The sequence below is a fragment of the Pseudophryne corroboree genome, chromosome 1 (genome assembly GCF_028390025.1).
Source record: "Pseudophryne corroboree isolate aPseCor3 chromosome 1, aPseCor3.hap2, whole genome shotgun sequence".
In the NCBI taxonomy this organism is placed as follows: Eukaryota; Metazoa; Chordata; class Amphibia; order Anura; family Myobatrachidae; genus Pseudophryne; species Pseudophryne corroboree.
In genome coordinates, this window is record NC_086444.1 from 109,909,921 (window position 1) to 109,923,936 (window position 14,016).

At 45.3% G+C, this 14,016-nt stretch overlaps 1 protein-coding gene across 1 annotated transcript in view; it reads left to right on the top strand.

Annotated features, from left to right (window-relative positions):
- The first annotated feature begins 1,507 nt into the window (after positions 1–1,507).
- Positions 1,508–14,016, top strand: part of ITGA2 (integrin subunit alpha 2) — a 280,739-nt gene continuing 268,230 nt past the window's right edge. The window contains exon 1 of the mRNA XM_063961900.1: positions 1,508–1,636. Within this exon, the coding sequence (XP_063817970.1) occupies positions 1,594–1,636 (43 nt within the window). The 5' untranslated portion in view covers positions 1,508–1,593. The remainder of the gene's footprint in view (positions 1,637–14,016) is intronic.

A 14,016-nucleotide genomic window follows, 5' to 3' on the forward strand; every position in this document is an offset into this window, starting at 1 on the left:
CTCCAGGGAACCTCAGTACCCCCCCTCACCCTCTCCTCCTTGCCTAAATTCGTTCAGAAGTTCCTGGATACCGGGGAGGGCAGGGGAGGCATCACTAAATGGTATAACTACATTATTAGTCCCCAACCACTGCAGAAAGCCCCCTTCCGGATGAAATGGGAGGCGGACCTCAGATGCTCTATCTCGGAGGAGGAATGGGGGATGATTTTCCGATCCTGCTATACGGTATCTAAATGCATATCACACATAGAGCTATCTTATAAACTCCTCCACGCTTATATTTCACCCCATCCCGCTTACATGTGATGCAACCCTCCACATCCAATATATGCTGGCGTAAATGTGGTAAGGTCGGTACCTTAAAGCATATCTTTTGGGACTGCCCACTACTTAACCTGCTGTGGACCTCTGTCTTCCACCTCCATAGAATTAGTGCTGGGTCATTCTGTAACCCCCCATCCGCGACTGGCTCTCCTTCATCTATATTATGGCGACCTATAGCCAGGCGATCGTTATATCTTAGGCCATATTCTTGTCTCAGCAAAACTACTTATTGCTCGCCAATGGCGCTCCACCGGAGTGCCCCATATATCAGCGATAGAGATGGCCGTACAGTCGCATTGCGAATTTGAAACAGCGGGAGTGGCCTATGCCTCTACTCCATCCTGCCCATTGCTCCACTGGCTTTCGTGGTCTACCTATTGGCATAATCGTTCTCCTGATCCCACACCCCCTCCCGACACTTAGGAATATATGTTATCATTTTAATATGTATTTGCTGTTGGTCGGATTTGGCCTCACGTTGTTTTCCTGTACAATGCTCTTCCTCATATCCTCTATGTAATTTTGTATTTTTGTTGAACAGATTGTGTACCCCCCTCAACTTTCCCCTTCCCCTTCTCTCTTTTCTGTACCCCTCTCCCTTTTGCTTTGTTTACCTGCAAAATAATAAAAATGAATATTGAAAAAAAAAATACTACAGAATAATCATTGGAGAACGAGGACAATGTAGGGAAGGAAATTTATAATGACAGGATACTGCATAAAGGAGAGGCTATACACACCGTGAGAGTGAGACAAGCTTCCAGACAATAACTTATCACTATAACCAGGAAGTCACCTTCATGACATATAATCAGCGGTAATTTGCTATGTTTTGGTTTATACACTGCATTAAATGACCAGTCTCTGCTGTAGAGAGGCATAGTATACACACCCATATACTCCTTGCCCTGTCCCATTAGCTGTTACTGTACCTGTCTGCCCTTTACACTGTAATACAAGTTCTATTTATCAGTGTTGGCACTGCATTCCTCAGGACTGCACACAGTGGGCACAGCATGTGCCAGCCTGATCCTGCACAGCCAGGAGAGGCAGGGAGTGTAGGCTGTGATTTGCTGACTTAAGGGTAGTCATTGTGAAACTGGTCTATATGGCCCCTCCCCAGGCCATTCACTGCTGCCTTGTATATAAAGGCTCCGTCTATCTAGGAAGCTTGTGCTGTTAACTCTCTGCTGGGCTGCTGGCTTCCAGGATATATCCTAGTGCATGTAACAAGTTTCTATACACTCTGTGACTTTACTCTCTTTTACCATGGACAGGAGAAATAACATTTCTTTGCTGTTTATAATCCAAGGTAATGTACTTTAATATTGAATTATAAAGTGTCTCCCACTGTATGGTGTACTGTACTTACAGTGCTATTACAGCTATATTACATTGGTCCTGCATTTAGTGTTAGCAAACCTTTTATTCAAGCATTCATGTAGATAATTGCTGAGCAGTGGAACTATGTTACAAGTATCTAATTGCCATTCGCTAAAGTGTGTACACAAGTGGCTCTTACTAGTGATACACAGAATAACTGCACATTATTATTACACATGCACAGTATATGACTTGTACAGCTGGTTGGTTAAACCTTTTGTGATACATTGTTGTTTTTTATTACATTGCAAATACAGCATTTGTTATAGACATGGTTGTAATTCTATTGCTAGCAAATAATTGTTCCTTTAATGCTTGTTAGAAATGTACAGTATGTATTAATATATTTATTTTATCAGGATGATATTATATTTTAAGATGATGATGATTGTTGTTGTAGGAGTAGTACTATTAGCAGTAATAATGTTACTAGTATTTCGGTAACATTATTGGTATTTACTCCATCTGTATTCTTTGTAGATATATCTTAAACTCAGTCGATCCCTGTCTCTGTATGGAGACTCGTCTCTTTGATGTTGGGTTTTCCAGAGACCCTCTTCTAGACTATTATCTGTAGATCCATGTTACCAGCCCTTGTTTGGGGCTTAGGTCAGATACAATAGTTGACCTCCTAAATTGACCTCTTTAGTCACATCAAAAGGAAAGTGACCATCAGGCTTGTAAAAGTGAAAGTTGTCCCTCTGTATTATTTCCTCTTCTAAGGTAACAATAAATCACCCACAGACACAAATGGAGCATTTTTTTTACTTGCTCATGAAAAATTACTGCACAGCCAAGAATTGGTGTCACTGTGGTTTACTGAGCACGTTTAGCCTCACTGATCATGTATAGTCCTTTTAAAAGCCACAAACTTTGGGCATAGTGTTCTGCAAAGGGTAGGGCTAATTAAAATATTATCTAACAACTATTCACCCACCAGCTAGTCCCATGCCAGTGACTCAGGCAGGCCAGGAGGAGAAGCCCCTGCCAGTTCTCCTATAGTAGCTCCAGTCCAGACTCCCACTGCTTGAGCTGACTGACCAGAGCTGTGTGAGACCAAAGATTCTTGGGGTTGTCACAGGACCACAAAGCTATAGGAACGCAGGTCCAGCTTCTCCTGGATCATAGGGAATTTTAGCAATGGACTCCCACAGTTGTACTCTTTAGGTGACATGGTTGGGATGCTACCTAAAAATAATGTACTAGCATTGACAATGGGATATACAGGCTCAGTTCTGCATACTGGTTGATTCATTGTTTCTGACAAATGAACCCAAGTGTGCATGTGTTCATGTGATAGGAGATATAGGGGGGTGATTCAATACAACGTGATGACTACAAACCATCTCTCGAACAGGAGGCCGAAGACACTTTGGGGGAGATTCAAATGTTTGAAAAGTCAGTTGGGAGTCTGTTTTTTCCTATCTAATAGAAAGGAAAAAACAGACACCCAACCGACTTTTCAAACATTTGAATCTCCCCCTTTGTGACCAGTAGTTTTGCTAATTTGACAGCCCGTGGAAGTGCTCTGGACAATTTGCAAAGTGCGTAATAGATAGAAATGTGTACTAAACTGACATTGCGATGATGTCCGAAGCCACATTGCACAGAATTGATTCCGCCCCACCCCCCCAATAGATTGTAAGCTCTGCTGGGGAAAGGACTGACGTGAATGATTTATGCTACAGGGGTCACCAGCTGTGTGGATTTTGTCATTACATGGTGCACAGTCCCACCCCTTGTCATGTCACACTTAGCCCAACTCCCAACTCTGATAGGCCTGCTAGAATCACGTGTCCCCCAGTAATGATGCCCCATCCATGGTTCAGACCATTGATGTTTTTTTATCAGTGGCTTCCTGCACCATCGCTGAACACTGCTGATGGTGGTCCATTTGATGGCCATCCCTAGATCAGTGGAAATGGGTGAGTGGTTTGTATATCGCTGTATAGAGCAGTGTAATATGTAGGTTCTGTGTAAAAGTTTAATAAAATGTTAATAATCTCAGGTAGGCTATCCTTTACTTACTAGAATTTTTGTAAATAAATTGACATCTTAAGTGAAAAATATTTATTCCTATAACTGTAAATATAGAGGCAAGAGAGTACAAATAGACATGGATGCAAGATGATAGAGCTGCTTGTTGGAGCTTACAGTCTACCATATACTGTAGATGCAGATGTTGCTATGTGAATTTATGCTGCAGGGATCACCAGCTGTGTTGATTTTAGCTGCTGTCAAATTTGGATCTTTGGCCAGATGTGCTTCCTAGGCAGAAGTAAAATACCATCGTCCAGTGGTCTGACATATGCACATCTAGTGACCTAAGACAGATATAGCACCAGCCAATTAGCTCCTAACTGTCATTTCTCAAACACAGACTGTAACATGACAGTTAGGAGTTGATTGGCTTGTATTTGATCTAAGTCCTCTTTATCTCTTTCTAAGGCTTAGTAAATAGGGGGTCATTCTGACCTGATCGCACACTGCCGTTCATTGCAGCGCAGCGATCAGGTCAGAAGTGTGCGAGCGCCGTCGCCGCACTGTACCGGCGCATGGCTGACAGTCGACGGCTGTCTTTGTCTAGCGATCGCCTCTACCTGATTGACAGGCAGAGGCGGTCGCAGGGCGGGAGGGGGTGGCATTTGGGCGCCGTTTTGTGGGCGCGGTCCGGCCAACGCAGGCGTGGCCGGACCGTGTGGAGGGTGGGCCGCAACAGCTGCGTAATGTCACAGGCAGCCGCTGCGACCTGGACAGCGATGAGTAGCTCCCAGACAGCACGCAAAAGCTGCGCTGGCTGGGAGCTACTCCTGAAGTGCCAAAGCATCGCCGCTGTGCAATGCTTTTGTACTTCTGTGCAGGGGGCTACAATCAGGTCTGAATTAGGCCCATAGACCGCATAGACACATCTGTGTGACCCCGAGCTGTTTGCACCTACACAAAAATACACAAAAATAGGTCTTTTGAAGTCACGGTTTTAAAAATACCCCCCCTCCCCCATACAACCATACAACTTGCTGCAAAGGTAATAACTGCATTTTTTTGTCGTTGTTGACATTGGACAGATGATGAAGCGGTGGGACCAGGCATATACAGAGGATTTCCCACCATCTGAGACTAAAATACTTCATCTCCACATTCTATTAGACACACTGGGGTAAATTTACTAAGGTGGGAGTTCTTTTTAAGATGGGATGTTGCCCATAGCAACCAATCACATTATACTTCTCATTTATCAACTTCTAGAAGAGTTGATGGTGATCCATTTTGATGGTCATCCCTAGATCAGTGGAAATGGGTGAGTGGTTTGTATATTCTTAATTCAGAACTTCCTATGAAAACCTTGTCTCCCCTCCTGTTAAGTAGCACAAGCAAAGGGTGGGATTGCTCCAGCTAGACCTTTTGCTGCCTGTTGATAGCTTGGGCTAAGCTTTTTTCCATTGTACTTATGTACTTATTAGGGGAAGAGGCACTGTGATTCTTTTTCCCTCTAATTCCTTAAACCCTCTTGCCCTTCAATCACTGGGAGATTATGGAGTCAATTTACTAAATCTTGGATGGAGATAAACTCGACGGAGATAAAGTACCAGCCAACCAGCTCCTGTCATTTTTCAAACCCAGCCTGTGAAATGTCAGTTAGAAGCGGATTGGCTGGTACTTTATCTACATCCAAGGCTTAGTAAATAGACCTCTCTGTCAAGCCCTCTGCCCTCTTTCCGAGTCGAAGAGGGAGTTGTATAACTCATATGACACTACTGTATGTCTGGCGTATTAGACCAGGAACGTAAATACTTCCGGGTATCCCATTTGAGATTGGCGGTTTAGTCAGGGTTTAAACAATACATTTAAAATTTGTTAATGACAAAAGTCGGCCATTTCTATCATTCCATTTCCCTTACTAAGTTCTTTTATTGTATAAAGACAACCCACATGTTTGAAAAATGTAAAAGGTTTCTGTAAGGAAAGAAATTAGTTTTGGAAATGGCATAAACACTGGAGGTTGTTTACAATACAGAAGCATGCAGAGACAAAATGTAAAAAATGCCTAATTCGTGGATATATTAATTAATCCTATATTGGCGCTGAATGATAAACACATGAACTTTCACAATAATGCTAGCTGCTACATTGATAGAGGTTGCCTAGAGAGATTCTTCTATATAATAGAAGAAACGAAACAAACCAAACAGGAATCATACAGCGCTTTATTCAGTATAGAGGCCCCATGTTTTAGATTTTGCAGAAACTTTGCAGCGCATTATAAGAATGTTTGGTCAACAACTGGCGCTCACGTAGCCCACAACTGGGCTTTTAGTTCAGGAGCTAAGAATAAGCAGAAATTGTTGGCATATTCCATCCACTGGTTGGTATATGACACTACTACTGTTATATGATAGCTACTGGTATATGACACCACTGGTATATGACACCACTTGACTCCTCCCTCTCCTTCAAACCACACATTCAGTACCTCTCACAGTCCTGCCGTTTCCATCTCAAAAACATTTCCAGGATCAGACCTGTTCTCTCCCAACCAGGATGTTACTAAGACAATCATCCACTCACTGGATATCTCCACATTGGCCTACTCTGTAATCTTTTCCTCCTTTCTGGCCTCCCTGATATACGCCTCTCTCCACTCCAATCTATCCACAATGCTGTTGCTCGTCTCATCTTCCTCACCAAACTTACTACATCCACCTCCCCTCTCCTACAAGCCCTTCGCTGTCTCCCCCTCCCATTCAAAATACAATTCAAGCTTCCCACACTCACCTTCAAAGCACTCACCCACCCCTCTCCCATTTACATGACCTTATCTCCCTTTACACTCCCACCTGTCCTCTTTGCTCCGCTAATGCACGCCGCCTCTCCTGCCAAGGTTATGGCTAAAACCAAGTTGGGGAAAGGACCTCTGACATCACCAGGGTATACTTGCCTACCCTCGCGGAATGGCTGGGAGGCTCCCGAAAATCGGGTGGCCCTTCCGGCCCCACGAAAAGGTCTGTAAGTGTCCCGCATCCGCCGCCAGCTCCCGCATCTCCCCCCCCCCCCCCTTGGCCGCCCACAACAGAGCACCAGTGGGCGTTCCGAGAGTGACCCGATGACGCAATTCGCGATGAATCGCGTCATCGTGGCTCCGCCCCCCTCTTCAGTGCCTGTTTCCTTGGCACTGAATAACGGAGGGCGGATCACAATTAAGTTTTTTATACTGCCCCCTCACTACCAGACATGCCCCCTGTTTGCCGACCAGGCTGCCCCCTCCCGTAAGAGGGGGCAGCAATATCGGCAAGTATGCACCAGGGGGAGGAGCAAGCTCCGAACAGGTTACCCACAATGTTCTCTCGCCACGCTTCGGGCACGGTGGCTCGTTCTACCACCGGGTGACTAAAAGGATCTGTTGGTGGTGTGGATAGTGAAAGTACTATCCCTCCAGCATAGCTCCTCCCCCTGACATCAGAGGTCCTTTAGCCCACTTGATTCTAGCATCTACCCTCCTGCCAAATGATTACCTCCTCCCACTCCTACCTACAAAATTTTGCACGTGCTGCTCCCTATCTCTGGAATTGTCTACCTCTCCCCATCAACTCGCCACCTCTCTACAAAACTTCAAACGGTCTCTCCAGACAGACAACTGTCCTCCTAAACCTCTTGTCCACGCTCATGGTCTATCCTGTGTCACCCCGGTCTCTTACCTTCACCTTTTAGATTGTAAGCTCTCAAGAGCAGGGCCATCTTCCCTCATGTGCCTTTCCTTCTCTTACATACACACTTATACTCCATACTCCCTTTGATGGCACCTAACCCCTGGTTTTCTGTATGTATACATTGTACTTGTCCTATATTGTCTCAAACTGTAAGTGTTTTGTTTTTTTTCTTCTTGTTTTGCTCATTTGTTTATGTACTCTGCAATGGGCGCTGCAGATCCAGTGTGGCGCCATATAAATAAAAGATAATAATAAAAATAAAAGATACTGGTATATGACGGATCTTAGTATATGACACTACTGATTATGATATTACTGCACTGGTATATGACACTTATACTGGTATATGACAGATCCTGATCTATAACACTAGTAGTTATGATACCACTGGTATATGACAGACACAGGTATATGGCACTACTGGTATGTGACAGAGCCTGTGATGTGACACTCCCGGTTATGATACTACAGGTTGAGTATCCCTTATCCAAAATGCTTGGGACCAGAGGTATTTTGGATATCGGATTTTTCCGTATTTGGAATAATTGCATACCATAATGAGATATCATGGCGATGGGACCTAAATCTAAGCACAGAATGCATTTATGTTTCATATACACCTTATACACACAGCCTGAAGGTAATTTTAGACAATATTTTTTATAACTTTGTGCATTAAACAAAGCGTATCTACATTTACACAATTCATTTATGTTTCATATACACCTTATACACACAGCCTGAAGGTCATTTAATACAATATTTTTAATAACTGTGTGTATTATTTTTTGAGCCATCAAAAAACAAAAGTTTCACTATCTCACTCTCACTCAAAAAGTCCGTATTTCGGAATATTCCGTATTTCGGATATTTGGATATGGGATACTCAACCTGTACTGGTATATGGCAGCTACATGTATATGACAGATCCTGGTATATAACGCTATCCTGGTATATGGCACTACTAGTACTGTATATGACACATCCTGATATACTGTATGACATATCCTGATAAATGACAGCTACAGGTATATGACAGATCCTGGTATATAACGCTATCCTGGTATATGGCACTACTAGTACTGTATATGACACATCCTGATATACTGTATGACATATCCTGATATATGACACTTGTTCTAACACCACCAAAATCCATTTGTCATTTGCAGCTATTCCCAGGACAGAAAGCAGCAATTGTGTGACCTATTTATACTGCACAGGTATAAGAAACATTGGGGGTCATTCCGAGTTGATCGCTCGCTAGCAGTTTTTAGCAGCCGTGCAAACGCATTGTCGCCGCCCACCGTGGAGTGTATTTTCGCTTTGCAGAAGTGCGAACGCTTGTGCAGCAGAGCGCCTGCAAAATCTTTTTGTGTAAAACAAGACCAGCCCTGTAGTTACTCCTCGTGTGCGTTGATTCTAGCGACGGAGGACCGGCTTTTGACGTCACACACCCGCCCAGCGTTTGCCCAGCCACGCCTGCGTTTTTCCAGACACGGCTGTATTTTTCTAAGCACTCCCTGAAAACGGTCAGTTGCCACCCAGAAACGCCCTCTTCATGTCAATCCTCCTGCGTTCTACCGTGTGACTGGAATCTTTGTTAGAATCTGTGCAAACCCACGATGCTCATTGTACCGGTACGACGCGCCTGCGCATTGTGGTGCATACGCATGCGCAGAAATGCTGCTTTTTATCCTGATTGCAGCGTAGGGAACAACGGCAGCTACCGATCAACTCGGAATGACCCCCATTGGCTCTGGTAGTCCTGTAGCTATATTATCATTGGCTGATAATGGAGCACGTATGCTTATGGGGTGGCACTTGATATACCAGCTGTCGGGATCCCTCAGCATACCGGCACTGGCATTCCGACAGCCGGTATACCAACACCTAATCTTCCTCTTGGGGTGTCCACTCTCTTTTGCGCTCGCCTCGCTGCCGGCATTCCGGCGGTTGGGATCCCGGCGCCGGTATGCTAGGCAACCGGATCGCAAGCGCCGGCAACTCATACCACACCCTGTTTATGTATAGGTGACTTTCCTCTGCAAATGGAAATGACCAGAAGCCCTCTGTGTACAATGCACAATATGTTCTGCACACGTACTGCACTGCCCAGCAAAAGGGAATAAAACATAGCCATAAACATAGTAGATTTCTTGAAATAGGGAGGTGAAATGTACAAACTATTATTATCCATGTGCACATAGCTGAACATGCACCAACAGACCTAACCATGGCACATACCTGCCTAAAAGGAAAGGCAGAAAGACTAATTACTGTACACATGCACTCAGAGAAGCTCACTGGCTGATATCCATGCAGAGCAATTGTCCATGCTTGTCTGCGTCTCATCTCCATAGGAATGATGGAAAGGAGGAATGCATGGCTGCAGGGTACGAGGTTACATAGGAACATTTCCACACACGTGTTGTGAGCTGCTGTGTCATATTATCTTGTACTTGTCAGTGCAGTAAGCAGCTGCGTGCCTATCTCTGTACAGTAATCCTGCCTTTATTATCCCACTCACCAGGCAGACTCATTAAAACTGTTTCTAAAGGGCCCATTCACTCTGTGTCGCCATTTCTAGTTAGTGTTAAAGGGACGCATGACCCCAGCTAGCACAGAGATGTGTCATTAAGGGTTATACAGTAGACTGATGTGTAACAGTGATACATTAACTTTTACTGTCACATCTGTTGTGCTGCATAAGACTATAAGAAATAAAAACTAGTATAACTAAGGTGGGAGCTGTGCCCGGAATGTTTATGAACCCTTGTTTTATAGTTAGGAGCATAGCCGGCCCTGTCACCCATAAGGCACATCTTATAGTCATCATTCAGGCATTCTAAACAGGATGTGCAAAATGAAGTATACAATTCTGTTGTACATTTACTTGCATAGTTCTTCATTATGAGATCCTGTCTGTAGGGGGGGGGGGGGGGTAACATGTTACCATATAGAAAGATGATAGCGCATAGTAGCCAACAACCCATCTCACACAAAGCTGATCTCTGGTGCAGTTTTAGCAGAAATAGTTCTCCAGTTTCCCACTGCAGGGTCAAAGGCTGAACTGCTGGCTGCAGCAGCAAGTGCTGGGGCTGATGGGGGAAATGGAGGGCTGCCTGCACTGTTAAAGCTCCATGTGTATGTGTGTATTCTTCTCAGCTAGAAAATTGGGACCACACATAGGCATAACTCATAGTTGCCTCCCCTCCCTCATTCTGCAGGAGTCTCCGTGAAATAGTAGCAATCTCCCTGACTTCCTGAATAGTCCCTCAATCTCCCTGAAAAAAAGAGAAATCAGAGACACATACATTCAAATGGGATCATCAGTGCCATTTCCCTGTATTGGTTATAAGGCACAATGATCTCTATGGCTACATGCATTTTAAAGGTTTCTTGTGGCCACTTACAGTATTTGGAACCTCTTGTAAAACACAATACACAAACAAATCCTGCAAAATATTAGTGTCCTTTCTTCGACAAGTAGATCTTACTAACTTTGGAGCTCATTTACATTTGGATATAAGTTATTTTCATGACACACCTCTCAGATGTAGCAGTACACGCCCGCACTGATAGGTGTTACTTTCACACTCTCCCTGAAATGCTTTTTCAAAAGTAGGCAAGTATGGCGTAACTATAGTGGGTGCTATTGCTATGGAGCTCAGAGGCTTAGGGGGGTCTGGACCCAGGTTATACAGTTACTAGGGCTGGGCAAGTTAACGCGTTAACATCGCGTTAACGCATTAACTAATTAACGGCGACAATTATTTTAACGCTGCGCCGCGGCGCTATTCTAACTACAATGCCGTCCGTGAGCCAATCGGAGGTCACGGACCGGCAGCCAATCAGGAGCTGCCATTTGGCAGCTCCTGATTGGCTGTTGGCCCGTGACCTCCGATTGGCTCATGGCAGGCTCTGTACTAATAATAGCGTTGCGGCTCTGTCCCTCCATGCCGTGGCTGCCTGTCCCGATCTTTGCTGCTGCCTCCCGGGTCCCCTCAAGATGTAAGTTTTGTAGAATGCAGGGGGGAGGAATGGGGCAGCGTTTGTGTGGGGAGGGGGGCCCTGCCTCATCTGTCAGTCCCGGGCCCCTTCATTTCTGATGGCAGTCCTGGCGGAGGGTGATTGTGGCGATCACCCCCCCCCCCCCAGCACTGTGCAGTTGTAATCAGCTCTCTTCGTCCTCCCAGCTGTTGGTGCATACAGTAGTTAGCTGCGGGAAGTCATGGAGACCGTGACAGCGCCGGTGCCATTTCAAGTGTATTGCTGGCCGCCAGCGAGCCAATCGGAACTCGAGGACTGGCAGCCAATCAGGAGCGCAATACACTACTTTTGAATTCATTATTGAAACTTGCACATAACAATGTGATTAATCGCGATTAATCTGAGAAAATCATGCGATTAATCGCAATTAGAATCGTTGCCCACCACTAACAGTTACATACCGATTTCCCAGATTTACCTGCTAAGCAATCAGGTGAGCAGGGCCGTCTTTCCGTATGGGCTCAATGGGCTCTTGCCCAAGGGCCCCAGGAGTATAAGGGCCCTAGGCTGATAGCTGAGGGTCCCCTCTTTCCAGGGGTACCAGATTTTTGAAAATCGGGCCAGGGGAACCAGAGATATCCGACTTCAAAGCAGTGGTCTCCATCCAAGCCTGTTAATTGCTCTACCCAGCCAGATATCTCAGATTCTGTTTGACTTACAGTTTTTCTGATGGTATACTCCAAAAGCTGGGACTCTCCCCTTTTGATGGACACTGGCAGCTTGTCTCTACTATGCCCAGAACCAGAGATATCAGCCTTCCAGCAGCTGGTCCCTGCTCCAGCTCCACACGCCTGGTATACAGTTTTATATTTTCGTTGGTGGATTGCTCTGGCTCCTGAACTCTGATCCCCAAGTCCCCAGTACCTCCTGAAAGGTGAGACTCTCTAGTGTTTAAAACCGAACCTCGCTCATCACTAGTTTTTATCCCATTGAAAGCTAAGAAATCTATTTCCAGGTACTGGAGATATCTGCAGTCAAGCAAGCTGTCCTCCCACCGGAAAATTATGAATATTAAGCCAACTCCACTATCCACCCCTCCCCTGCACATTAAAAAACCCCTACCATCCTGGAAGTTATGTACCAGGGACCCTTCATTCAGCTCAATGCCACCTTCTACAGTTTAGTGTTCTCACTTCTGACCCATCTGTGCAGTAAAGGATTAATTAACAGAAATCACTGCTCCAGGTCCTACAGTACATGCTGAGCGACAGATAGAACACCCCCTGCCGCACACGGGACATCAAAGCTGCCGCTGATAGCACCCCCAACCCCTACCGCTGGAGGATAGGTAGGGGCCCCAGTGCATTGTTGTGCCCAGGGGCCCACACTGCTGTTAAGACGGCCCTGCAGGTGTGATCCATTTCCCAGTCTGAATTGTGTGACACTACAGTTTAAGTGAGAGCAGTGCGTAGTGGATGTTACAGTGGTAAGGGGGCACTGTAGTGTGGCATAATTTGAACTGGGGACACTATGTCATAATGTGAATTAGGGATACTGGGGCAGATGTATTAACCTGGAGAAGGCATAAGGAAGTGATAAACCAGTGTTAAATGCAAGGTGATAAACATACCAGCCAATCAGATCCTAACTGTTAATATACATATTGGAGCTGATTGGCTGGTGCCTTTATCACCTTGCACATATCACTGGTTTATCACTTCCTTATGCCTTCTCCAGGTTAATACATCTGCCCCACTGTGTGGCATAAAGTGTACTGGCAGACCTACAATGTGACATAATGTACACTTGGGATTTATGGTGGTTCATAAAAATAAACTAGTGCACTACTATGGTTCATGAACTAGGGCACTATTATGGGGCATAAAATAAGATTTTACTTACCGATAAATCTATTTCTCATAGTCCGTAGTGGATGCTGGGGACTCCGTCAGGACCATGGGGGGGGGTAGCGGCTCCGCAGGAGACAGGGCACAAAAGCAAGCTTTTAGGATCACATGGTGTGTACTGGCTCCTCCCCCTATGACCCTCCTCCAAGCCTCAGTTAGGTACTGTGCCCGGACGAGCGTACACAATAAGGAAGGATCTTGAATCCCGGGTAAGACTCATACCAGCCACACCAATCACACCGTACAACTTGTGATTTGAACCCAGTTAACAGTATGATAACAATGAAGTAGCCTCTAAAAAAGATGGCTCACAACAATAATAACCCGATTTTTTTGTAACAATAACTATGTACAAGTAATGCAGACAATCCGCACTTGGGATGGGCGCCCAGCATCCACTACGGACTATGAGAAATAGATTTATCGGTAAGTAAAATCTTATTTTCTCTAACGTCCTAGTGGATGCTGGGGACTCCGTCAGGACCATGGGGATTATACCAAAGCTCCCAAACGGGCGGGAGAGTGCGGATGACTCTGCAGCACCGAATGAGAGAACTCCAGGTCCTCCTCAGCCAGGGTATCAAATTTGTAGAATTTAGCAAACGTGTTTGCCCCTGACCAAGTAGCTGCTCGGCAAAGTTGTAAAGCCGAGACCCCTCGGGCAGCCGCCCAAGATGAGCCCACCTTCCTTGTGGAATGGGCAT